The sequence below is a fragment of the Suillus plorans genome, assembly GCF_016647745.1.
Source record: "Suillus plorans strain S12 chromosome Unknown HD556scaffold_3, whole genome shotgun sequence".
Taxonomy (NCBI): Eukaryota; Fungi; Basidiomycota; class Agaricomycetes; order Boletales; family Suillaceae; genus Suillus; species Suillus plorans.
This window is the reverse complement of record NW_024537387.1, coordinates 790,846-814,563: the sequence shown is the minus strand read 5'-3', so window position 1 is coordinate 814,563 and position 23,718 is coordinate 790,846. Positions and strand designations below refer to the sequence as shown.

Here is a 23,718-nt window from a genome sequence, read left to right as displayed (position 1 = left end):
ATCACTGGGTGCGTGGCATCAGTCACGTTCAAGTCCAAGCACTTATTTTTGTTAAAGCAGCGGTTGCAAATGTGCTCCATCGCACTTATGAGAAAGGTGCTACATTGGTGGAGCCAGGACTGTATTAATAAGCCAAAGCCAAGTTTCTCTAGCATATCGTCAGACCAACTCCAGCTTGTGTAAGCTATGGTCCTTATAAGCTTAGGCCTCAAGGCCTCAAGCTTCAAGCCTCATCCAGAGCCTGAGGGCCACATCAACGTTTGTCCAAAGCATGAAGATGCATTAGGTTCCTTTTGCTCTAGCAAGTTTTCTGCTGGGAGATTGATAGTATCAGTTGTCTCCCTAACCAAGAAAAGCTTACCGGGTAAATATTGCAGCTATCTTTATAGACTATGATTTCAAAAATTCACTTAGCCGCTTTTGTTGGTGCTCCATAATGCTAGCTTCTTTTGTAAGTCATTGCAGAGTACTAGTACAATGACTGCCGACCATCATCATCATGCACGCAAACCGTCGACATGAATCAGATGCTTGCGAAACGTTGGCAGTAGGTTGCCATGTCCATACGCAGCATGACGTCTTTTGACAACGTCCCTAGTATCTTGCACGGCGAGGGCTTCGTCTCGTCACTACGTTTGTACCGCTCCGCGCAAGTGCCACAAGTCTGATCGTACGACTTACAAAAGAAGCTAGCATTATGGCGCGCCAACAAAAGTGAATTTTTGAAATTATGGGGTACAAACATGAAAGGAGCTCGAGTGGAGCGCGCACATGGTGTCAACACGAATTGGTTCTGCGGGATAAAATCGCTGCGTTATGTAGATGAAAATAGTGCAGTGTACATATCTTGAGGCTCCATGATGCGGCCACCAACTTGAATAGGTGAATCGAGATACAACCAAATTGTGCTCCCAACAGCTCAGCGCTCATGCAGTGCCCATTCTGCATGCTATGATGAGTACAAACAATGCCTACAACAGGTATTACGTTTCAAAAGCTGTGGTTTGGCTTGAAGGACCACATGTATACTAACCACGCTGGCCATGATTAATTGATTCCCGGACCCAATGAGCTTTAAGCCAGAGCAGCGTCTATCAACTACAGAACTTCTGGAAGGTATCACATCACCCTACTTGGATTTTGGACGGCGAGCTGCGCTTAGTTTTTTTTGGCCAATACTGGGATGTTCAAGGTGTCAAACAGATGAAAGTGTCCCAGTCTGTATATAGCAGATCAGAGCATTTGGGCCACTGACGTTCCGCATTGGAAAAGGGAAGGACTCGGCCGGATATGAAATCGATATGTTTGAATGCTCGATTGAACTTCGAAGGCGGCCCCACCACGACGTCAAACCCACGCGAAGAACGGAAGCGACACAACAATGTAGATTGAGTGGAGATTGACCACGATAAATATGTGCAAGCTTGCTAGTGTTGAATAGTGTAAATACATAATGCAATGTAATAAGGTGAAGCTCTAGGTCAATCCGATCAACACGAATGACGTCTGAATTTAGAACAGCACCCACAAATCGTAAAGATTCCTGCTCAATGAGGACCAGGGATCTTGATCGCCTATGAATGAGGTGCTGGTATCTGATCTTCAACATGAGATGATCCAAAAACCATTTGCCAGAGTTCGGGGCCATCCCGTATCAGAGCCTGAAACAGGAGTGCATAAGATGAGGCAAAATTAAAATAACCGTTGGAGTACATACGATGACAACTTCCACAGCAATAAGGGCGATGATCACAAGTTCCATCCGATGAGTAGATGACTAACAGAAAAGTTAGTATGCGCCCATAATCTTTGACGTGAGATAATGTACCTCCGTAAGTAGCTGACGGAGAGTTGACTGCACCTGAGTTGGATAATTAGTTACATGTATCGTGTTACCTTAAGCGTCTCACCTCTGTGGCATAGGTGATTTTCTCATTGACCGCGTTGGTTCTTGCCTTCACTTCGAGAGCCGCCGTCATCGATTTGAAGAAACCTTTCAGATTAAGTTAGATCGACGTGGACTGACGACCATTATGCCAACCTTCTAATTCAGGCTCAGTCCAGTACAAGTCTGGGGTATCAGAGAAGTTCTCCCTGTTGAGGTTAAGGCCCTGGCGAAACTTCATAAGCGCTCCGAGCTTCTTGATAAGGGCTTCCCTGCTCAGACCAGGCTTTCCCGTCTTCTCGAGGGAGTGCGGGAGAAGTGCTACGGAGGAGAGATAGTCCTCAAGCGATTCTTCGAGACCTGAAAGAGCTGTAGAACGTGATAGTGCTTGGGAGAATGTATATCGTGCCAGAAGGGTATCTGCGGGGAGTGCAGGGGAAACTGGCGGTACGGCAGGGGCGTTTTCAGGGTACTCGAGTGGTGCTACACGTCCAAGTATGATTAAATCTCCTTGTATCCGAGTTTTCCTGACAAAGGACTTTTCGTGAGTAAATTTGGCTGGAGCAGTTGAACTGAGTACCCACTCTGTTGGATCTGTCACAAATTCCAGTTCCTCTGTCTCTGGATCCTTTAACCGGCCAACCTCACTAGGGGCAAGGACTTCTCGTGCAAATCGTCGCGCTTCTCCCTCTCCAAGACCCCAGCACACAAAACTTCCATTTGAGAACACAAAAATCTCGCCCCCGTCACCCCATTGTGGAACCCACCAGGAATCATGAAGTGTCTGAGCATCCGGAAGACGAGAACGTAGTCTTGACAATAGGTATCGTTCTGCTGTTGCAAGAGTGATCACAGGCTTGATAGAACTTCTAGTAGGTGTCGGGTTGGAGCGAATGGGTATTGACGCAGACGCACTACGACGAAGTGGTGTGCTTGCTTTTGGCTTGTGCTTTGGTGTATCCGAAGGCTCCGCATCTACAGAAGCTGAGAAAGCACGGGTATAGAGGAACCAACGGTTACGATGTACTGCTGCAGACGCAAGACTAGTATGATTAGAGTATGAGCGCAAGTTTGTTCGAAAACTAGCAGTCCTGAGTTCCCTGCAGAAACCGTTCATGGAGGGATGGAAAGACCCAAAAACTGAAGCTTTAAGCTATAGATGAGTTACTGTTGGAAGAAAGCCGATCGGACGCGTCAACTATAGCCGAGCTATTTGACAAGCCATTATGTAATATTCACTCGGGAGATCATTTGTTCGTTGCAATAGTCTCAAAGAGGATTGCAGCAAGTTTGCTTTAACAGAAAACAATGGGGGTCTGTCCCCAACGCTATAAGAAAAGCTAAGAAGCGGCAACGGCGGTATATCAGCAGTGTTAGGATAATATACAACCAATGCTATATAACATAGATTTCTGACGGCTATACTTTATCGATGCATCAACGTTAATAGTCATGCCAGATTAAGTATGCATAGCTATAGGGTTCGTGTGGGTTTAAGTTAAACTGCACGCATACAAGATTTAACATTCGACGTACTTAGTACTTCAGCTAAATAGTACATGAAAACATTGAAAAGGCTTGTCAATCAGGCCGTATGATCATTCAAGTGGTAAGTGTGACCATTACCCTTGCATTATCGAAGGGCAGAGATAATAGTTATGTGTCGGATTTGCTGTTGACAAGGTGCTTGAAGGTATCCGGAAGGTGTATTCCGTTGCGTCCGAACGAGTACTGGTATGTAAGTATGCCATAGAATAGATATACAAAGGAGTACGAGGAACACTTGCTATGCTCTGTGAAAATTGGACATAAATCACGAGCTCTTTCCTGGTTGTGCATTGCGAATTTCTGCACGCGGTGCCATCTCATAATCTCCGAACCCAAGAGAATTCTGAACGTCTTTGTCACTTGCATCTGGCTCAAGATGACCTTGAGCGTTACGACGGGCTCTATATAATCAGTATTTGAGGTTGGTAGATTTGACGGGTAACAGAGACACGCACTTGAAGAACGTATACGACAGAACAACGTCATCAATGCCCCTACATGCAGGGTCGTCGAGAATGTCTTTATCTATGAAAAAAAGGAGCGGCATATCGACTTCCTCTCCTGCAAGTAATTTCTGCTCCTCAAAGCAGAAGCACTCTACTTTCGAAAAGTACGGTGCAATCTACACACCACCAAACATCAATAGCTGCTGACATCCGACATCCAGTGCGGTACCCACTCGGTCAGGCGTGACATTGTACGTTGCAATTCCAATTATGTCATTTTTACTCTCATTCTTGGCCTTATAAAAAGCAAGACTGGTTTCTCCGGGAAGGACTGTCACGAACTTCTGTTGCGGAGTAAAAGCCCACGGTAGCGCTTCAGCACGGTCAGCATTGAAATGAACCTTGATGCGACGTGCTCCGTCAACAGGAACCAGGCGCCCAGGTTCGAATCGGCCTGTACCAACATTTGGAGTGCCAGCAAAGCCAGTGGCTGCGCAGAACATCCGGTAGAGCGGAACTGCAGCATAAGTTACCCCTACTGCGAAGACAATCTGTCAAGATAGAATGAAAACATATGGGAAATAAGACAGCGAAAGCATACGACGGCAGAGGAATACATCAGCAGATTGCGATTCCGGGCGGCGTACAATGACTGTCGGGATGCATATGGTGGAGGACGTGATTTAGCATTCAAAGGCGTCCTGGGATGGGAATTGGTGGCCATTTTCCGCCAAAGTATGGAGCGTGATGTCGACCATGAGCATGGACTTTTACCAAGATGGGTCAAGAAATGAGTGCTGTTGACAGTATGCAATGAACGGCTCAATGAACGACATCGAAAGAACGCGTCCAGGTAGTGATGAGTCGTCTATGAAAAAGTTAGCGTGACGAGGATGATTGATCTGAAAATGCACTCACAGACTGAGACGCACGGCCTGCCTTCAAGAGAGGCACACACAGCTTGAAGGACATCGCCGTCAATGACGAGCAAGACATTTCTGCTGCCGACTTCAAGTGGCAAGCACGTGACTTTTCTGTGAGGCCTACCACTGGCTTCAAATCGCCCACGACGACGACGACGACAACGACATGTCGACAGGAACATCAACACCTTCTAGTTCAAAGACACCCATTTCGACAAGCGATACGGATATAGAGCAGCTTCTCTCTCGGGAAGCATCTGCCTTCCAGCGTGAGCTTGAGGTCGAGCGGATTCTCAAGGCGTTCAAGCTCAAGTACGTAGTTACATGTTGCGTTTGATCAGTCATTTAGCATCATGACCTAGCCCATATGATATTCTCGACATAGACGAGTCTTCAAAGCCCGAAGGAATAAAGCGCAGATACCGGCAGCTGTCTCTCTGTGAGCGATCTCGCTTCACCCATCATCTAATTCATAGAATAATAGCTGACGGTTTTACGCCTCCATAATCATGGTTGTTCGTTTGGTGATTCTGCTCGACCTTGAACTCGGCTTCACTTCATGTCTGGTCGATTTTGTGCATGCGTACGTTGTTCCGTAACAAGTCATCCATCCTGACAAGACCCCCCACGCTCGTGCTCCAGATGCATTCGACCTTCTCAAGAAGGTGCGTTTTTCTCCCTCTAATGTTTCCCTCCCCATGCTTCTAATTCTTCCATTGAGTTCATTTCTGTGTCATCTTCCGTTACCCACAACACCCTTACTTCAACGGAAGTTTCCATATTCACTTTCCTCGCATATAATTTGGTTTGCCGTATACATATGAATCCAAATTCTCACTCTTGACTCAGGCTGAATCCGAGCTATCCGACACTGCCAAACGCGAAGCTCTCGACGCCACAATTGCAGAGGCGCGCCTACAGCTCCTCCGCAGTCACGGTTTCTCTACGAGCACGCAGGACGATGATCCGAAACTTCGAGGACTAGTCCCGCCATTTAAGGCGCAGTTGCGAGCAAAGGTGAAGGACTTGTTAATTGAGGAAGAGGTTAGACGCAGGAAGTGAGGCACTCGTCTTTGCTGTTGAGCTTATTGCAGTCCTAATGATTCGGTTTTCTTGTAGAGCGATCAAGATGAACCTTGCGAATGAGGGACTGGAAGCTCGGAAAAAGGAGGAAGAAGTTGCTACAAGAAAACGTAAAGCGGAGGACGATAAAACATGGGAAGGTGCGTTCTGCGATTTCTTTGGTCACTACCACTTTCATGAATCATCGTCTATAACCTGCTTATAGAGTCCCGTGAAACCCGTGTTGATTCATGGCGGTCATTCAACAATACCGCAAAGAAGAAGAAAAAGACGAAGGTTCAGATCCTCGGATGATTCTCCGAACCACCTACATACTGGACACTCCCCAAGGAAACCCCGACGCCCTGCCATCGAACCTCATTCATCCGCGTGCGTTTGAACGTTAATATGAACACTGTCTTTTCTTGTAACCCATAGTTCTTGCCCATGTAAGAGATCTGCTATACCACAAGGACATGCTTCCTGTGCCTGACCATTCTTATACACGCGTGTGTTCAAAAACGACACGTCCAATTCATCGCACATAATCGCAAAAGGAAGCACAGGTAGACTTGCGCATATCCACTTGGTAATAAGGCTGCAGACAACTAAACTCTTCCATCTATTCAATAAGGAGAAACAATTTGCGTCTTGCCAGGGCCCTCGCGGATCTTTTATCTGCGCAGCGAGGCTCTGATTTGTGGTGATCAGCTCGAAACTCTCGAAACAGGCATCATAACTGCCAATATCGCGAGCTGCAAGCATCACTCATTTCCTCCAGACTTGGTCATCTTTGTGGGATAAAGCAGTATAGAGGTAGAAACGGAATCAGTGAAAGATCCACTTTACAAGGTGCAGTTTCCCATGACAGGGTGGTCAATGGATTGTGGATACAAGTATCGCGGTTAATTTGAGTGAGTACACGTACATCGATGCCAAAGGGCATATGTAGTCGATAATCTAATCATAGCTAGGATCGACAAACCTGGCATGTACTTCAATTTCAATGTCTCGCGTCTTGACTAGACCTCCACGAACCTGAAACATGGCTGTAAAAATGCGATGAATAGATGATTAGCCACCAGCTAGGATTCTTTGAATATATGATCATATTCAAGGGATGGGTATAAGTGAGCTTAGTGGGTATATTACTGAGATCGGCATGGCGGAAATGAACATTGAAGTGCTACATACAGTATGAGGATTTACTGGTTCCCTTGTCCTTGGCAGTCGGACGAGCTATCACTACATTAATCTCCATTTCCTCAAATTGACTGCTATGTTCGTGTTTACAATCTCACCACTGACCACCTCATCATGAAGAATTCCACCTCGTGAATCGTAACTTCCAATAATTCCGTTTCTACCTTGACGCTGCCTTTCTTGAATACCTCTCCATCCCATAAAGATGACCAAGTTTTGGGAGAATGAGCGAACAACTGATGCAAACTGCCCGATATGTTGGCACTAACCATGCCTTTTTCGAGATTTCCAACCTGAGAACCGCAGATAACGGAACCTGGCTGCGCAGATAACAGGCCCGCGAGAGCCCTGGCAAGATGCAATTGTTTGTCCTCAGTGAAGAGATGGAAAAGCCTTGTAGCACTGATTGCGCTAATGCGGCCATGAAGGGGGTTGAGGGATTTCAACGAGAATAAATCGATAGCCGGGGCCGAAGAGACATCGTTCTGACGCGCAGCTATGGAAAGAAATTCTGGATCGAACACATCTCCGGGAAGGAGGCATCCCGGGTAAGAAGTTGGTGTCGTTCTGAAAAGTTCATGGCCAAGCTCGAGAAATTCTGTATATGCATGCATCCGAGTCGTTAGCAGTAATGTTTCACGGACAAGATGAATTACCATTGATGATATCCGAAGCAATGATATTTTTCGCAGGAAAACCATCCGCCGCAGCCTTTCTGCCATCAACACCGACTAAAATGGAGTCAAGCTTCAGTACCCAACAAAGTAAATCGTAATTTGACGTACAGCAACAGCCAAGGTCGAGTAACACGGCATCGGGGCGCTCACGACCAAGCTTCAGGATGTGCTCATACACAGGGTAACTCGATATGTTAAGGCTGAACACGGTCCCCTTATCATGAATCGACTTGATTATAGCTCACGTACCGAAGAAAGACAAATCCGTGAATACAAGGATACGGTGCAATCTTTCAACAGCAGAAGGTTATTCAACTTATGGTGAGGTCGAGTCTATAAGTAACTCACCTTGTATGCTTTCGCCTGCACCTCCAGGATATGCCTCTTCAAGCCTTCGTCATCGCCGATGCCGATTTCCGCCTTAAAGAACGCAGCTTCTTCGGAAGACAAATCGTAAAGGCTGGTGTCTATTGTTGGCAGTGATGCGAACTGGAATGTTACGTCGCCCAACAACGTCGTACAGTTATCGTGTATAGTAGTAGTACCCTCCATCGTGATGGGATGTAACGTGTGCTACCATAGCATCATTTCAAGGTGAAGTACTGACTCCGAGCGTCCCCCAGGGAGGTGTGACTAACAATTATCGATTTTTGATTGGCTGATACACTCCTTGATATGGGCCTAAGTGTAAGCTCGTTGCTTACAAAAAAAAAACTTTCATAACGTTCCTGTATGGCCATGTGGTCAATTATTCATCGTTCAACGTTCAATCTTGTCCGTCGTACTCACGCGTCACGATCCATCATACAATACCTGCCCGGTAGAGTCCCGTGGAACCCTTATTGATTCATGACCGCCACTCTCAAATAACATGAAGAAGAAAACCTAGACTCTTGAATGATGTTCTGAAACATAGTTGTTGTAGGGATCCAGGTCTCCGTGGGCCCATCCAAGATGCAGGTGGAACAATTAGTAGGGAAACCTGCCTTGCCATCGAACCTCATCCGTATATGTTCGGGCATCCCATTCTCTTTTGTTACTCATAGCCTCTGACAAATTTAAATGTGAGAGATCCACTACGCCATAAACAGATACTTCCAGTCGCCGACGCAGGCGCCAGGTCTTAATCCCTGTGCGCACTTGCTTGCGCTTATTCACCTGACAAACAATGCTGTAGATGCTACCTCTGATTTTTAGCGAGCAATATCCAGTGCATTGTCAAGGACGAGTGTGGCCCTGGCACAACCTGACCTAATCCGATGTCCATCGGTACGGTGAGCAAACCAACTACCGATAGCACTAGTGCTTAAACGTTTTAGTCAGGGCAACCTCACCATGAAGCTACTAGTAGTTCTCTGTTCTGGCGTGCACTTACCATCAAGGGCAGTTCTCGACTGATAGTAGACTTTACTTACGTGCTGTAGCGGCATGTAACATTGCCTCCGGTGACTCATTTCTTGATCACATCTTGGTGTTTCGGAGCCCTAACGTGAGAGTCGGGGATGCTGCGTCAATTACCATGACGAAGACTGTTTCACTCGTTATGCAAGTCACTGTGATTATGTGCTCAATTGTCTAGCTTCACATAGCCTCATTAGCTGACGTGATGAGCATCTTACAACATTGATGTCTGTAGACGCCTCAGCGGAGAGTCGTTCTGTTAAATATAAAGGGGGTGCAATACTGTCTCAGGACAAATTGGACCTCTTCAGAAGAAGCTTCAAGATGGAAGGCGCTACTATTCACGGGGACTCTACGATGACGTTGGGCGACATAACATTTCAGACCGCGTCAGTCCCAACAGTAGACACCAGTTTCTACAAGCTGTCTCCCGCACAAGCTGCATTCTTCAAGACACAAACCGGTATTGATGATGATGAAGACTTGAAAAGGCATATCCTAGAAGTTCAGGCGAAAGCATACAAGGCGAGTCATTCCCAAAAGACTTCGTAATAAGTCTAATAATCATCTACCACTGATAGGCTGCACCATATCCTTGTATCCATAGATTTGGCTTCCTTCGGTATGTTTTCGGTAGATCTGCATATCATGGAAATTGAACACTCCTCAGCTTAAACTTGTCACATTTTTCTGTGTATGAACACATCCTTAAGCTTGGTCGCGAGCGCTCCGATGCTGTATTACTCGACATTGGTTGTTGCTGTATGTCAAATCATTATGTACTGTCCTGAATCATATTGACTTTTTTTAGTCGGCGTTGACGCTAGAAAGGCCGCGGCAGACGGGTTTCCTGCCAAAAATATCATTGCGTCGGATGTCGTCGAAGGTAATACAGTTTTCCTGTGAACTATCATTCCTGCTGACGATGTGTACGTGCAGAGTTTCTTCAACTGAGTCACGAACTTTTCAAAACGACACCAGCTTCTTACCCAGGATCTCTCCTTCCTGGAGATATCTTCGATCCAGAATTCCTCTCCATAGTTACGCCATCGGTCGACGTCTTTCCGGCGCCAGCTATTGATTTGTCCTCATTGAAATCCCTCAGCCCCCTTCATGGTCGCGTTAGCGCAATAAACGCTATTGCATTCTTCCACCTCTTCAACGAAGAGAAACAATTGTACATTGCCAGGGCTCTTGCGGGTCTTCTGTCTGCTCAGCCAGGCTCCGTAATTTGCGGCTGCGACAACGGAGCTGTTGAAAAGGGCACCATAACTAACAATTTATCAGGTGTCGAGTATCGGGGGTTTGCTCATTCTCCCGAGTCTTGGTCATCTTTGTGGGATGGTGAGGTTTTCGAGAAGGGGACTGTCAAGGTGGAAACGGAGTTGGCAGAAGTTCCAATCGATGATAAGGGACACTTGGTGATGATGATGGTGTGGTCAGTGACGAGACTGTAGATGTGTATAACAGCGGGAAGCATCCGAGGTGCAAGAGACAATCTCCACCTCTACTTGTAACCCTTCCGTCTCCCGGTGAACCTGATCGTACAATAAGCTGACATTGAGTGTGTCTAAGAAATTGAAATGGTTCTTGAAATCAAGTGGTAACATAATTGACCAAGGAACAGCACATGCACACAACTAAGAAGTTGCTTGATCAAAAAAATCTAATCAGAAATCACAATTATATCCTCATCGACTACCACCCGCGTCCGTGTTGGAACATTCTCTTTTCCATCGTCCGAGTCGTCCACATACATACTATCATCTGATTCGACGTCAATGACATCTTGCTGCAACGTGGATGCAGTATATTGACGTCGCGCGGAAGCAGGGCCCGGTACCCTACGCCGGGTGGAGCTTGTGGGCTGGCGTTGGACCGATGCTGGACCGATTCGAGGACGTGATGTCGTTGTGCTGACGGCTGGGATTGCGGACGGTCGAGATGAGCCAGATACCGTCGTCATTCCTTGGGCACCTTGATGGCGTGGACCCGTCGCCCGCGAAGCATTCATTTGACGCATGTCTCGTATATCAGAACCTAAGCCTTTCGTGCCTGGTGACTTAGAAACTGTCGCTAATGCTTCTGCCTCTATTTTCTCCGCTTGGGCAATCAGTTCATCATCGATGTCTAGGTCCATCAAATCTAAATCGTAATCTGAGGGTGGTGACGGGGCACGGGGTGGTGACGCAGGTTTTGCGGATGGAACATTTCGCTTTGAAGGCAGCTTGGATATGGGTTTTGGAGGTGAGATAGGCGCTGATCCGACCTCAGTTATGAAAGCCTCGAATTCCTCGTCATCCAAGCTCCACGTGGCATCCCGTGGCGCGGGGGAAAGGATCCGAGCCCGTGCCAGTGGGGCAGAGGGATTATCTCGTGGATTAGATCTGTCCGAGGTTGATGACGAAGGGACTGATGTGTACAGTGTAGAAGATGTAGAAAAGTATGGCGAGGTGGTCGACGCAAGATTACCTGGAGCAGAGGGAGGCTTGAGCGAAGAGGTTGGTTTAGAGGATGAGACAAGGGTAGACGAGGTAGAAGGAGGAATAGAGTTCGACTTCGAGGCTGCTCGTGCTAAGCTTGTTTTCTGCGCTGCAGTAGATAAGGCTTTCAATCGAACTGCTGGGGTTGCGGCATTGGTCGATGTTGAACCTTCGGGTGGATTACCAACAAGCCGTCTGTTAGCAATAGGAGGAGATGGAACACTAGGAAGTGGGGGTGCCTGCGGCGGAGCCTCGGCTTCACCAGGAGGTTGTGGATTGGGTTCTGGGTCGGGTTGTCTAAGGGGTCTCAATTAATTTGATGATTATTTGAACGCAGGGAACTCACCCAAGCCTCCGTCTTAGGCTGCGCAGAAATATTTCATCCTGCATTACCTCATGGTCCTCTGTTTGATGTCCTTTCAGCTCAATCGTCTGGGGTTCAAGGAAGATAACGCCTCTACGAATATGTACGTCCTTCAAGAGGATCTAACAGCCGGATTCTATTAAAACGACACAAAGTGACTGACCAACACGCACCTTGTACCCCAGCGGAGTGACGCCAAGTTCAAGCTGTGGTATAGCACGATATTCCACAGCCTCGACAGTTGTGAAACCATCGCTTAACTCGAGACGCAGCATACCCCTCGGATACTTTGGGACTGGGCCCTCGTCCTCTTCTGCGTCCTCTTCATCCTCCCTAACAAGGCCAGCCAAGTCCGCTCGATCCATGCGATTTTGCCTCACGTTCATCAAGCTGAAAGCACTAATGCCAATGTCGCTGATGGCACGAATCTCTACAAGACACGGATGACCTGTAAGACGAGCCCTTTTGATAGTACGGATATTTTGTGGGAGGCCAGTGTTCGGTAGGGTGGAGTCTGCGAAGCTGGACTGTAAAAATTGAGAAGTTACATGGGAACTAAACTGTGGAAAGTCAGTTGGAGAAAGGGAGTATGAGGACGCGATCCACGAGCAACAGTCACGAAGCCAAACCTGTGGGTGAGTAAATATCATAAATGCAAACCATCAATTAGAATTTTACTGGATCTAAAGCTGGACGTGGATACTGTTCGTTGACCCATTTAAGTATGTTTGCAGGTGCAGCGGGTTCAGTCATCGAAGAAAGCAAAGGCGCGTCACGACGTCGCGTGTGTCACACCATTTTATGATTTAAGTCACGTGCATCATTTACTCACCACCGTGAACTGGCATGATCTCAGGCGGTCGCATAATACTCCCATACTGCCTGAGGGTACCCCAGAGTTCCCTGTTCATCCTCTCGTCGAGGTGTGCTGGGTTGAGCACCATGGCAAAGTTGCCGCGTTTGCCCGTGCCAGACCTTCGCAAGACGTTAGACCGTTACTTGCAGTCTATTCAGCCCTTCTTACGCGAAGATGAAGCACGCGGTCACTCTCTCTTTAAATCCAGCTACAAGAAACGTGTTCAATGGGTAAATGACTTTGAGAAAGGTATCGGCCGCCTTTGCCAGCATAAACTCCACGGTATATCCTTCCGTTAATATAAAAAAATTCAATTCAACCAACCATGTCCGCAGAATTAGACGCTCGTTCGCCACATAACTGGCTAGACGATAATATTTGGACGAACTATGCCTACCTCTCATGGCGTGTCCCGCTCCTCATCAATTCTAACTGGTGGCTTACACTCATTAATGATCACTCCATACCCGAGTCTATCTTGCGCGGTGACACGAAATCAGGTATAGAGCCCTGGCAGGTGCGCCGGGCCGCGTGCATATTGCATCGTGTTCTCGACTGGCGCGCTCGCATGGTTAACCAGCATCCAGACCCTGATACAACCCGTACTGGTGTCTGGCTCCTCACTAATACGGAGAAGATGTTCAACACATGTCGTTTACCAAGAGCTGGAGCAGATGTTCTTGCAACCAGGAATCCGGCATCCGAGTATGCCCAGGATATTATGCTCATGTTACATGATTTTGTGTATACCGTAAGGGTCTGTGAGGATGATCGGACACCATTGCCTGTACAGATCATTGAGGATCGAATACGTGCGGTAGTACTAGATGTAATTCATAGAATGAAGTCTGGGGAAAGCGCCGTGCCAGTCGGTGTCTTGACCTCGGATGACAGAGACCGTTGGGCAGAGGTCAGTATGTTTTTCGACTCTTGTTGTCTTGCTCGTCTCGTTACTAACCAACACCACTTCCGTAGAACTATCAACATTTGCTCTCCCTTTCGCCCACAAATGCCTCGACCTTCCGTGCTATCAACGAATCAATAATGGCTCTTTCCCTCGACCATTACACTGCCATGCCATCACATCACCCAACCCCTACCTTGCCAAGTTCTTCCCAATCATCTCACGCAAGCATCCCGGTATTAGACTCCGACGCAGAAATCCACGCACACCTCTACAATACCCGCTCCCCTCCCCGAGCTCGGAACAGATTCTTCGACAAATGCCTGACCCTATCACTAGAGCGCAATACCCGTGCTGGCGTAATGGGTGAGCACGCACCTGTTGATGCCTTAGTGCCTAGCATCGTCTTTGATTACGGTGTCGTTGCTGGTATCGACTTTTCTGCATTCTCGGAACCTGTTCCGCGTCCTCTTGTTTTAGAAGAGGCTCGTGCGAGTGATAGTGGAAAAGGATGGTCCCGTTTAGACTGGGTGACCGACGAGCGGATCAAAGCTCAGATAAAAGAAGCGGAAGGACGGGCTCAGGCCTCGATCAATAACTCCGAAGCAGGGATTTTGGAATTCGGAGAATATGGAGCAGATTGGATAAGTAGTGTTGGTGAGTTTGGTGACTCCCTGTCGATTTTCTGGCGTGTTGCCTCTTTTATTTATTTTGCGGGTCAATATTTCCCTCCTCTCCCATCCCCCTCTTTCTTTTGTTGCAAAGGTCATTAATCACCTCACTATTAGCACACCTTCCACCAGACGCCTACACTCAACTTGCACTCCAACTCGCCTGGTACCGCTCCCGTGGAGTCCTCACAGCGACCTACGAAACGGCCCTTACGCGAATGTTCAATGCCGGCCGTACAGAGTGCGTGAGGAGTGCAAGTGTGGAGGGATTAGAATTTGTTCTGGCTGCTAAGGGATGGGGACGTGGAGCGGAGTGTGTGGCAGAGGGGGGCCAACACGAAGTGGAGGTGAATTTGTTTTTATACCCTCATAGTGACGACGGCAACTTATGGTTTTTGATACACTAATCTGATCAGCCCCGTGCACTTCTTTCCCTCCTCCAACAGGCTATCCAGACGCATGCAAGGCGCACGAGGGAAGCCGCTATAGGTCGTGGAATCGACAGGCACTTATTAGGCCTGAAGTTGATGCTAGAAGAACTCCCTGTAGATGCGATCACATCTACTTCCTCCTCGGACTCTCCCTCGAAATCAGGCCCCACTGACCCCCCGCAAAAACGTACGCACCCTCTCTTCGCCGACCCTCTTTTCTCTCGCTCTCAGGAGTGGAAACTTAGCACTAGTGGCTTGAGCGCCGGTGACCAATTCCGGGGCACTGGCTTTGGAGCTGGTTGGGAGGATGGTTATGGGATTAACTGTAAGTTTGATTCGTTTATTTCACAATTGTTTTGCGGGATTGCCGAACCTCGGTGAGGGATTCTTTGTCTGTAATAGTTTCCCATCTGCATTTGTTATTGTCGCCGACATCACCATCGGTTGACTAGGTCGACTGAAGGTGTTTCGTTTCCGAATATAATTGGCAATTCCGTTCACGCTCACCCTTGCCACAAAACCAAGCTCATATTCTGTTGTCTCACAGATCTCATAGCACCCAATCGCATCAAATTCTGTGTCGAGTCCAAATTCTCATCCCCGCTCACCTCCACGAATAAGTTCAAGCAACATATCGCAGATGCGCTCCAGGATATGCGGGCGATTTGCGAGGCTGGAGAGCTCGGGTTGAAAGACCAAAAGAAGAAATTGGATGGGGCAGACACGCGAGTACAGGCGCGGTTATAGGCCTGGTGGCGTCGACCAAGGTTTGTGCCTTAGCTCGTTGAACACGAGGATCCGACACTGATGGAGAGATCATCAGTAGAAGCCTGGATACTCAATCAAGAATTCTACATGGTTACCGGCGATCGACCTCGCTCGTCTGCCCAACTTGTGTTCGCGATCGCGAGGTCCAAACTCCACCAAATTAGCCTACTCTTGTTTGCACAAAACTAAACTATACCTATGTATCGCTCACCATACAATACCCCACTCAGACGCAATTGAAATGAGAAACTTTATTCCAAGAAAAAGAAAAAAAAATGTGTCCCTTATAAGGAGTATTGACCGCGCGAGCTATTGTACAAACCAACTATGTATCATACAACTAACCATCATTGCGGAAGTGAATTCTGGTTGAGGCCGTCAACAACTAGCACCTTCGCGGGCCCATCTACAACGCAATCTTTTCCAAGTCATTCTTCTCGATCCACTCGTGTTCATAATACTCCAACAAGCTGCCCACGAGTGACTCACACCCTGCCCGCTTCATGAATTTCTGACTAGTGCAGATGATCATGCCTTTCTTGCATCGAGTAAGCATGACATTAGTCCGGCGCAAGTCGGCGAGGAATCCGAGCGCCGTGGACCGCACGAGTGAGATTACGATATAGTCTTCTTCATTACCTGCCACGAACGAACCATAAATATGATGTTACAAATACATGTTGCGAGAACGAACCTTGAAACGAATCAACGTTGAAACATTTATCTTCCCATTCAAGCTCATTGAGCTTCAAACGCTCCTCGATCCAACTCCGCTGAGCGTCGTACGGGGTGATGATGCGGAATTGCTTATTCTTTGCTTGCAGCATGGTAGCAATATGGATAATGGTTTGGCACTCCTCAAGGTTCTGCGCACGACATTAGCCAACTGCGTGTAACCGAATTCAAGTGACTTACCTTCCAACTAGTTCCATGTAATTGTTCCTGGCTGGGAATGTTGATGAAGTGACAAGCCATCCTCTCGTTCGTGACAGTATGTTGCGCATTCGACTCGAGTAAACCATCATACACAGCTTCAGATATGAACTGTCCAATTTGAGGCGGCATCCTGTCTACAATAAAATGATAAAAATTGGGATACGGGAACATTAGGTAAAAGACTTACATTGGGTATCCAGGAAAATGGCACGGTCCTTGAGATGCTTGACCTCGAAGATACTCTTGAGGTCCTGGATATTATCCTGACCATAGGGTGGCACTGAAGATATCAGAACATGTGATAGTACGCAGAAGAAAGACTCACATTGTTTGTCATCACCAATGAAGCAAACCTTTCTGATGGTGGTGTGAGAGGTAAAGAGAGGTATGTAGTCACCGATCTCAATTTGGGATGCTTCGTCAATGACGAGGGTCCTGAGTGGCGCGGCTTTAAAACCTCCAACCATGCGAAGAGCAAAAGATGAAAGCATTGATAGGGTACAGAGAATGACCGGGCTGTTCCGGAGCTCCTGACAGAAATTTGGAGCTTTGAAGTCCTCCGATATGATTATATTAGCCCGAATGTTGGCATAGAGGTGCTCGTGCCTAGATTGTGTCAGTCTGCCTAAAGGGGAAAAAGTCCGCTAGCGAAAGAACTGACCAGTACTCAAAAAAATCCTTTGAGACGAGAAGCTTCCATTTGGTCAGGCCAATGTCAGCGAGTTTCTCGGCAATGTTTTTGACGGCAACATTGGATTGTGCAATGAGCCAGATGCCAGAGAGTCCACCGGCAAGGGCGGTCTGAACAAATGAAGCAATGACAGTGGTCTTACCGGTTCCAGGGGGCCCCTGGATGACAGTGAGACGCTTGTCATTTGACTGCTGAAGCATTTGCTTCACAGCTTTCGTCTGGGATGGATTGAGGGGGCGACTGACACGGTCGGCACGGTATCTGACAATATCCGCATCGTTCGCCTCCTCCGTCCAGGCGGAGGGCCATTGGAAGTCATCCCTTGGAGAGGAAAAGAATATGAGCTGAACCCATGGGTTGTCGTGCTCGAGGTTGATGAGACCTTGGAGGATCTCTAGAACCTTTTGAGCACGCTGGCTCTCAGCCTGAGTAGGGTCTTCACGGCCGACAATCTTGATCGAGCCTATGATCTTGCCGACTAAATTGAGACTGTTGGTGGTAGCAAGGTTGGCGGTGCGACCCTGAGACCTGCCGATCTGTCCATCGATAGTGAAGCCCAGCCCGTCGCGCCCACCGATTTCAATGAATGCATGCTGAGAAAATCGGTTGTCAAGTAAGGCATAGTGTGGACACGCGGACTACATGCCTGATGCTGGTTCTTGCGAATTTTGTTCTGGTATCTGTCGACTTGGGCATGGATGCGGTTGTTCCTATGGTCGACAGAAGTAGCAAACTGGCGCATGACCTCGGCCGGCTTCTTCTGCTCGAGCTGGTACGAATCCTTTGAGCTCTTCGCGAGAAACTCTAGTGCCTGTGATTACGATCAGCGCCATCGTTTGTCCAGAAAGCAGTGATCTACTTCGTCAGAGAGCCGGAAGGTATCTACCGGGGGCACTTGCGCGAGACGATCTTCCATGCTTGAGAGTTGTGATAGATAGTGTGCGATCCATGCACGTAGTGCAAGTGGAGTAATGCCATTCTTAGCGGAAGAGGCCACAGGCAGATGATTGATGATAGTATCATCGCAGAAAAGTCTGTTGATGTTTACATCGTGTACACGATGAAGATCACCAACGGCCTGCTTAACAATGGTGAGCGGGACACGTGTTTTCGATACGCTCTGCATATCGATCGCATTTGCGATTCGAAGATCAAGTGTTTGAAATAGAGCCAGAGCGATCGAAGCGACATCGAAAGCGTATAAGAATCCGGTTGTGCGACGAAGGAGGTTCTGTGTCAAAAACTCCCGAGCGGTGTTGCCTCTCTCACTGGCGGGTGTGACAGGGCGTTCATCGTGTTCGTTGCCCTTGTTCTTCTTCAACTCGAACTCAATAATGATAATAGTGGATGTGTCGGCGATTGCAAGCATCGCGAGCTCTCCAGTGAGCGCAAATCCGCCAGCAAGGCCAAGGGCACGTCCCTCGTTCCTTTCTAACAGACTGCGCAACTGATGTTGCTCTTCGATGAAGTTGGATTCAGGTATAATATGGGCCGACAGCTGTCCACTGTCGACTTCCATAAGGTTTTGATAGAGCAGTCTTGTTGCTGTGGGCATGTTTGATGATGGTGGTGAGTGGCAATGTCTAACGATGGAGTGCAACTCTATTTCAAGGTCTGCAATGAGGATCCGGGCCCGAAGCCTCATGACTAGGTGGGCGCTTGTTGAGTCCTGACTCCAGCTAGAATTTCCGAGCAGTCCCCGTGGTTCCCAGCCCTTCAAGTTTAAGCGGACTTCCGAGTCTTTCCATTGTCTATAGGTATCACAATCTCTCCGCAGTCTTTGCCGCTTTGTCCAAAGTGTCGTCCTGCCAAGCTCTTTTTCTGGCTCCAGAACTCCATGGAAGGATCTAAATGTATCTGTGATTATTCTCACAGACTCGCCGGTTGGCTCAGTATTGCTGATCACGACCGCGACTCGCCGAGTCCAAATTTACTCTGCTAGGCGCGCTATTTGGGGTCACCATCGATCAGAATGCTGATTGCTACCATTATCCCTGCAACAAAGGGCGAATGGAAGGAAGATAGCCGTCTTTTGTATGGAGTGACGGTATCCACTTGTTCATTATGGCAGGTTAATTCCTTTGTGCTTTGTGGTAGTCTATTGATCACATGCGCTCTGCCTGTTTGCTAACATCATCATGCAACGTGAAGAATGCCCGGCTATGTTATACCTAGTAGGTCCAGCACTTGTCTAATAGTGCCCAGATTAGTGGCAGCGCTAGTCGTTTAAGCCATCAGCTAGCTCTGTCCGCCTTCTGAGCGTTGCTGCGTGGGGTTCTACCATAGAGGTACACCACCCGATGACGCTTCATACTACAGGACTCTCGCCGTCAGGATATTTTGCTGTAGAGCAGTAACAGATTTCGGGCAGTCAGCACTCAGCGTCCGACCTTGACACTCGGGTGGCCTCCTGGAGGTTTCGACGTACACCAAATACAAGTTTACATATGCATGTGGTTCAATACAACAGATCTCTATCCTACATAGACTTTGACCTACAGTATGTACATACCCCAATTGCCATATAATACAAAATGCAGTGCGATATGCGACAAGAAAGTCCCAAAAAAGTGCGACGGTGTAAATAGTCTAAATTACCTTACGATGCCATTGACTATGTCACGACCGTCCAACCAGGAGTCAGGGCCCATAGTAAGAGCAAGCTGCCCAACCAGCGTGCCTGCCGCTTTGCCCTTCATCACGAAATCACGGTTCGTGCAAATGATCATGCTTTTCTTGCATCGTGTCAGCATGACGTTCGTCCTGCGCGAGTTCTTCAAGAACCCTACACCCTGGGTACGGACTAGAGAGACGATTATGTGGTCTTCCTCGTTTCCTGCGGGGGATGTCAGTCAGATCCTTCCAGCATGTCAGGGAAACTACTGGCCTTGGAAGGAGTCCACATTGAAGCACTTGTCTTCCCACGGAAGCTTCGCTAATTCGAGTTGATGTTCGATCGTAGACCTCTGGCCATCATATGGGGTGAGGATCCTGTACTGCTTGCCCTGGGTGTTGTATATACGGGCAAGGTGGATGATCACGGATATCTCTTGTTGGTTCTAATGCAAACGTAAGGCAGGCATATCACAACCATGAGGAGAAGCTTACTATCCAGCTCTTTCCCGATTTCTGCTCCTGGCCCCTTTTGACATCTAGGAAACGACATGCATTCTTGCTAGTGATATCGTGCACAGTCATCAATTTGTGACTGTATACATGACGGGAAATAAAGCTCCCAATGACGAGTGGCATGCGGTCTGAATGATAAAGTTCAAATGACGAGGGGATGAAGTCGAGTTACGAGCTTACATTGGGTATTCAAAAAGTGTGCCCGCTTTCGAAGGTGCGGGAATTCAAAAACACTTTTTAGCTGCCCGATGTCATCTTGGCCAAAAGGCGCCACTGATATCCAAGTCAGTACAGGTCAGCGGTATTATAACTACCTGGGTCTCACGTTGCTTGTCATCACCGATGAACACCATTTTTTGAAGGCTGTGCTGGAAACGCTGAAGCAGCGGCAGGTAGTCTCCCACTTCGATTTGACTTGCCTCGTCGAATATCACGGTTTGAACCGGGACTTGACGAGTAAATTCTTCGATACGAGGATTGGACAGCATACTCAATGTGCAAAGTATGACTCTTGTATGTTCGTTTGTGTGTTGGTTGAGCAAAAGCCGGCTAATGGACACAGTCCCACCACCAAACAAGTCGGATCGTATAAAACAATGTTCCAGTCTCTCGTAGAGGTGTTCATGCCTGAGACACAAAGAATCAGTATGACGAGGAGGTGAGGAAAGCGCAACGTACCAGTCGTAATGGAAATCTTTGGATACAAGAAGCTTAAAATTACGAAAGCCAACCTTATCAAGCTTTTCTGCGATATTCTTGACGGCAACGTTGGACTGCGCCACAAGCCAGACCGTACGTTCCATAGGGCCACTATTGATCATACTGTTGACGCTGGCCGCTATGACTGTTGTTTTTCCAGTGCCAGGAGGACCTTGAATAAGCAATACACGATCACTGTTCGCTTGCGAAATAATTCGCTCCACCGCAGAATACTGCGAGTCGTTCAATTCGCTGTTAGGATAGTATACGAATGATGCGGTGGAAGCATTCAGGGGTGGCCATGAGATGCTTAATGATGGCGCCCAGATGCTACAGAAGAATGGATGATCGGTCAATGTGATGGTGCCTTGAAGCGCCTTTAGCACTACATCTTCTCTGTTTGATTCAGCAGCCGTCAAGTCTTCTTTCCCAAAAGTGGTCACGGAGAGGACCTTGCCCGAAGGATTTGCAACACCTTGGACGTTAATATGAGCCTGTTTTCCATTTATTCGCCCTGCGCGACCAGTGATCGTGGACCGCTTATCTCCATTCAGCGTTTCAATGTGGATGACCTGTAAGTGCGAACGTTTAAAGTTGGTGGCATGGCATCTCATGAATTTGCATACTTGAGTTTTAGACCTCATGATACGTGTGCTGAAGCGAGTGCACTCGAGGTTGACATCGCCTTTCTTGGCGCTGAAGTCTGCTTTGACATTGTTGACGACTTTCGTTGGCTTCGAAGACTCCAACATTTCAGCATCACGAGAAATTTTGGCCAGGGCGCTCAGATGCTACATTATGGATTAAGAAAGGTCTGCGACATGACGAAGATTACACACCATCTCCGGCATCGTGTCTGTGTCGATTCGATGTATGGCAGCAAATCTAAGCGCCATGTCATCAAGTGTGGCAGCGCGATGTGCTGCCCAAGCCTGGAGCGCCACATCCTTGGATGCTCCTTCTCCTTCTCTGTGAGAAAACAGGGTTTTCACGTGGTCCTTCTGGAGTAAAACCTCGCCACCCAAGGCGTTCATAATTGCCTGGAGGGAGCGCCGATCACTGGTAGACACCGACAGGACGTCAACTGCACCATTGATACGAAGCGAGAAGTCTTTGAAGAGAGCAAGTGCAATTCTGTCTATCCTGTACCCATATAGTTTAATGCCAATGTTACACAGAATTCGGTCTTGTATGAGGATGCGTCCTCGAGAAATGGGAGGCTGTGGTTCCTGGGCTTTCTTCTTCTTCTTCTGCTGCTGCTGCGGATTTTGTTTATTCGCAGCAAAGAAGTGGATGACAAGCACCCTGGTGAGCGTTGCAAATGCTAAAGAGGAAAGAGAACAGTCTGGGCGGTATGCAGCTGCCACACCAACGGAGGCGCCTGGGGCAGAGTTGATGATGCGCTGCAAGGCTAGAAAAGAAACACTGTTCTCGTCGACGTCTTCAACGGTTATGGGCTCATGATCGGCCTTGTAAACGTTCTGTTGCAGAGTGAAGAATGTGTGAGTCATGGATGTCCTGAGAGGGAGAAAGCGCACGATGTCAATGCGCTGAAAGTGAGGATGTAGGAACGTGATAAAAGGCCACAGCTATTTATTGCTGGACGAGCGTCTACTGTGAATGAACGGTAACGGCGTTTTACAGCAAGTCAGCAGTGAAAGGGGGACGCATAGTAGGCTGTGCCGGTGCTGTTACTGTAAGTAAGAACAAAGCATAATTAATGGGTGCTTTGTGTGTCCAGTATCCCAGACCGCACGGCAACTAGATCCAAACCCATTCACTGAGCGTCTTTCAATTGTATCCAACTTGTAGGTGCAAACAACAACATTGAGCGGAATTTGCGCGTAAGCAATTGAAGCCTGGAGGCAGTGTGAGAGTCAAATTCAAGAAAACCGTGAGGCGACAGTGACCAAATTTAGCACAGCCACGCCTTGCTCTCTTCTTTTCATCTCATGGCAACTCCTGTAATTGTCGGTGTTGGAGCTATCACAGCTGCTCTCGTTGGTCGACATCTTGTACGCAATGGTATTATTGGAAAGCGGGCAGCAGACCAGTGGGTCAAGGGTGGTTTTAAAGCGAAAATGGACCGCAAGGAGGCTATTGCAATCCTTGGGCTAAAGTTTGCACTTTTCACGCTCTATCACCTAGTGTCTGATTGCCAATATCTTTTACAGGGACGGCGTAACACTGCGAAACAAGTTGAAAGATGCCCACCGTCACATTATGCTCGCAAACCACCCTGACCGTGGGGGCTCTCCATACTTGGCAAGTAAAATCAACGAAGCCAAAGACATGTTAGACAAGACAGATGGAAAGTCGAGATAACTTTTAATTCTCTTACGTTGGTTACTCACTATACCGGTAAGCCATTGTCAAGCTCTTGAACCGGGAGAATTACTCAGATATCTCAAGTCTACTCTGTATTTCTATCTCTATATATCCATCATAATGAATATCATCACTCACTCCTTTAAATGGTCCTGGCCCACTATACTACCTGCCGTCTGATTCTGCTTCTTAGAATTTCTTCACATATTTATCAAGTATCGAGACAACCACCTCGTCCTGTTGACCGGCTTACTAAGCAGCGCCTTTCATTCTGTAACGATTGTCAACGATTGGTTAACAACTTACTTCAGTT

The 23,718-nt window shown here is 47.8% G+C and overlaps 11 protein-coding genes across 11 annotated transcripts; 4 read left to right on the top strand and 7 right to left on the bottom strand.

The window, feature by feature from the left end:
- Window positions 1-1,574: 1,574 nt before the first annotated feature.
- On the bottom strand, window positions 1,575-3,002 carry HD556DRAFT_1225951 (uncharacterized protein; the record flags this gene model as incomplete). Its single annotated transcript, XM_041297049.1, has 6 exons — window positions 1,575-1,661; window positions 1,718-1,777; window positions 1,829-1,861; window positions 1,911-1,993; window positions 2,042-2,412; window positions 2,470-3,002. 6 exons carry the CDS (start codon window positions 3,000-3,002, stop codon window positions 1,575-1,577), a joined length of 1,167 nt encoding a protein of 388 aa, XP_041166603.1.
- A 524-nt stretch (window positions 3,003-3,526) lies between these two features.
- HD556DRAFT_496513 (cytochrome c oxidase assembly protein CtaG/Cox11-domain-containing protein) lies at window positions 3,527-4,910 on the bottom strand. Its single transcript, XM_041310785.1, has 5 exons — window positions 4,798-4,910; window positions 4,481-4,747; window positions 4,113-4,430; window positions 3,889-4,055; window positions 3,527-3,834 (listed from the first exon to the last, which is right to left on the bottom strand). The coding sequence occupies exons 1-5, from the start codon at window positions 4,873-4,875 to the stop codon at window positions 3,699-3,701; spliced, it is 966 nt and encodes a 321-aa protein (XP_041166602.1). The 5' UTR covers window positions 4,876-4,910; the 3' UTR covers window positions 3,527-3,698.
- Window positions 4,911-4,968: 58 nt separating this feature from the next.
- Window positions 4,969-6,179, top strand: HD556DRAFT_1429112 (DnaJ-domain-containing protein; the record flags this gene model as incomplete). The annotated part of the gene is made up of 6 exons (XM_041304785.1): window positions 4,969-5,114; window positions 5,165-5,241; window positions 5,406-5,467; window positions 5,652-5,860; window positions 5,922-6,025; window positions 6,091-6,179. 6 exons carry the CDS (start codon window positions 4,969-4,971, stop codon window positions 6,177-6,179), a joined length of 687 nt encoding a protein of 228 aa, XP_041166601.1.
- A 974-nt stretch (window positions 6,180-7,153) lies between these two features.
- Window positions 7,154-8,296, bottom strand: HD556DRAFT_1225931 (uncharacterized protein; the record flags this gene model as incomplete). Its single annotated transcript, XM_041297047.1, has 5 exons — window positions 7,154-7,665; window positions 7,724-7,798; window positions 7,853-7,944; window positions 7,994-8,034; window positions 8,093-8,296. The coding sequence occupies 5 exons, from the start codon at window positions 8,294-8,296 to the stop codon at window positions 7,154-7,156; spliced, it is 924 nt and encodes a 307-aa protein (XP_041166600.1).
- A 1,206-nt stretch (window positions 8,297-9,502) lies between these two features.
- HD556DRAFT_1429110 (uncharacterized protein) lies at window positions 9,503-10,602 on the top strand (the record flags this gene model as incomplete). The annotated part of the gene is made up of 5 exons (XM_041304784.1): window positions 9,503-9,670; window positions 9,727-9,767; window positions 9,816-9,907; window positions 9,957-10,031; window positions 10,085-10,602. 5 exons carry the CDS (start codon window positions 9,503-9,505, stop codon window positions 10,600-10,602), a joined length of 894 nt encoding a protein of 297 aa, XP_041166599.1.
- Window positions 10,603-10,705: 103 nt separating this feature from the next.
- On the bottom strand, window positions 10,706-12,750 carry HD556DRAFT_1327705 (uncharacterized protein). The gene is made up of 4 exons (XM_041301581.1): window positions 12,671-12,750; window positions 12,166-12,621; window positions 11,975-12,114; window positions 10,706-11,925 (listed from the first exon to the last, which is right to left on the bottom strand). Exons 1-4 carry the CDS (start codon window positions 12,743-12,745, stop codon window positions 10,812-10,814), a joined length of 1,785 nt encoding a protein of 594 aa, XP_041166598.1. The 5' UTR covers window positions 12,746-12,750; the 3' UTR covers window positions 10,706-10,811.
- Window positions 12,738-15,675, top strand: HD556DRAFT_1327703 (acyltransferase ChoActase/COT/CPT). Its single transcript, XM_041301580.1, has 6 exons — window positions 12,738-13,130; window positions 13,184-13,758; window positions 13,824-14,409; window positions 14,541-14,770; window positions 14,840-15,179; window positions 15,402-15,675. The coding sequence occupies exons 1-6, from the start codon at window positions 12,839-12,841 to the stop codon at window positions 15,599-15,601; spliced, it is 2,223 nt and encodes a 740-aa protein (XP_041166597.1). The 5' UTR covers window positions 12,738-12,838; the 3' UTR covers window positions 15,602-15,675.
- A 176-nt stretch (window positions 15,676-15,851) lies between these two features.
- Window positions 15,852-16,607, bottom strand: HD556DRAFT_496023 (AAA domain-containing protein). Its single transcript, XM_041310783.1, has 2 exons — window positions 16,317-16,607; window positions 15,852-16,261 (listed from the first exon to the last, which is right to left on the bottom strand). Exons 1-2 carry the CDS (start codon window positions 16,447-16,449, stop codon window positions 16,029-16,031), a joined length of 366 nt encoding a protein of 121 aa, XP_041166596.1. The 5' UTR covers window positions 16,450-16,607; the 3' UTR covers window positions 15,852-16,028.
- On the bottom strand, window positions 16,411-19,368 carry HD556DRAFT_496127 (uncharacterized protein). The gene is made up of 7 exons (XM_041310784.1): window positions 18,109-19,368; window positions 17,896-18,060; window positions 17,220-17,842; window positions 16,884-17,164; window positions 16,746-16,838; window positions 16,538-16,688; window positions 16,411-16,488 (listed from the first exon to the last, which is right to left on the bottom strand). Coding segments are annotated over exons 1-6 (1,950 nt in total). The 5' UTR covers window positions 18,895-19,368; the 3' UTR covers window positions 16,411-16,488; window positions 16,538-16,686.
- Window positions 19,369-19,843: 475 nt separating this feature from the next.
- On the bottom strand, window positions 19,844-22,588 carry HD556DRAFT_1429106 (P-loop containing nucleoside triphosphate hydrolase protein; the record flags this gene model as incomplete). The annotated part of the gene is made up of 7 exons (XM_041304783.1): window positions 19,844-20,077; window positions 20,153-20,308; window positions 20,358-20,506; window positions 20,704-21,005; window positions 21,057-21,649; window positions 21,704-21,868; window positions 21,917-22,588. 7 exons carry the CDS (start codon window positions 22,586-22,588, stop codon window positions 19,844-19,846), a joined length of 2,271 nt encoding a protein of 756 aa, XP_041166594.1.
- A 392-nt stretch (window positions 22,589-22,980) lies between these two features.
- On the top strand, window positions 22,981-23,652 carry HD556DRAFT_497085 (uncharacterized protein). Its single transcript, XM_041310787.1, has 3 exons — window positions 22,981-23,196; window positions 23,252-23,438; window positions 23,599-23,652. Exons 1-2 carry the CDS (start codon window positions 23,030-23,032, stop codon window positions 23,400-23,402), a joined length of 318 nt encoding a protein of 105 aa, XP_041166593.1. The 5' UTR covers window positions 22,981-23,029; the 3' UTR covers window positions 23,403-23,438; window positions 23,599-23,652.
- Window positions 23,653-23,718: the final 66 nt, after the last annotated feature.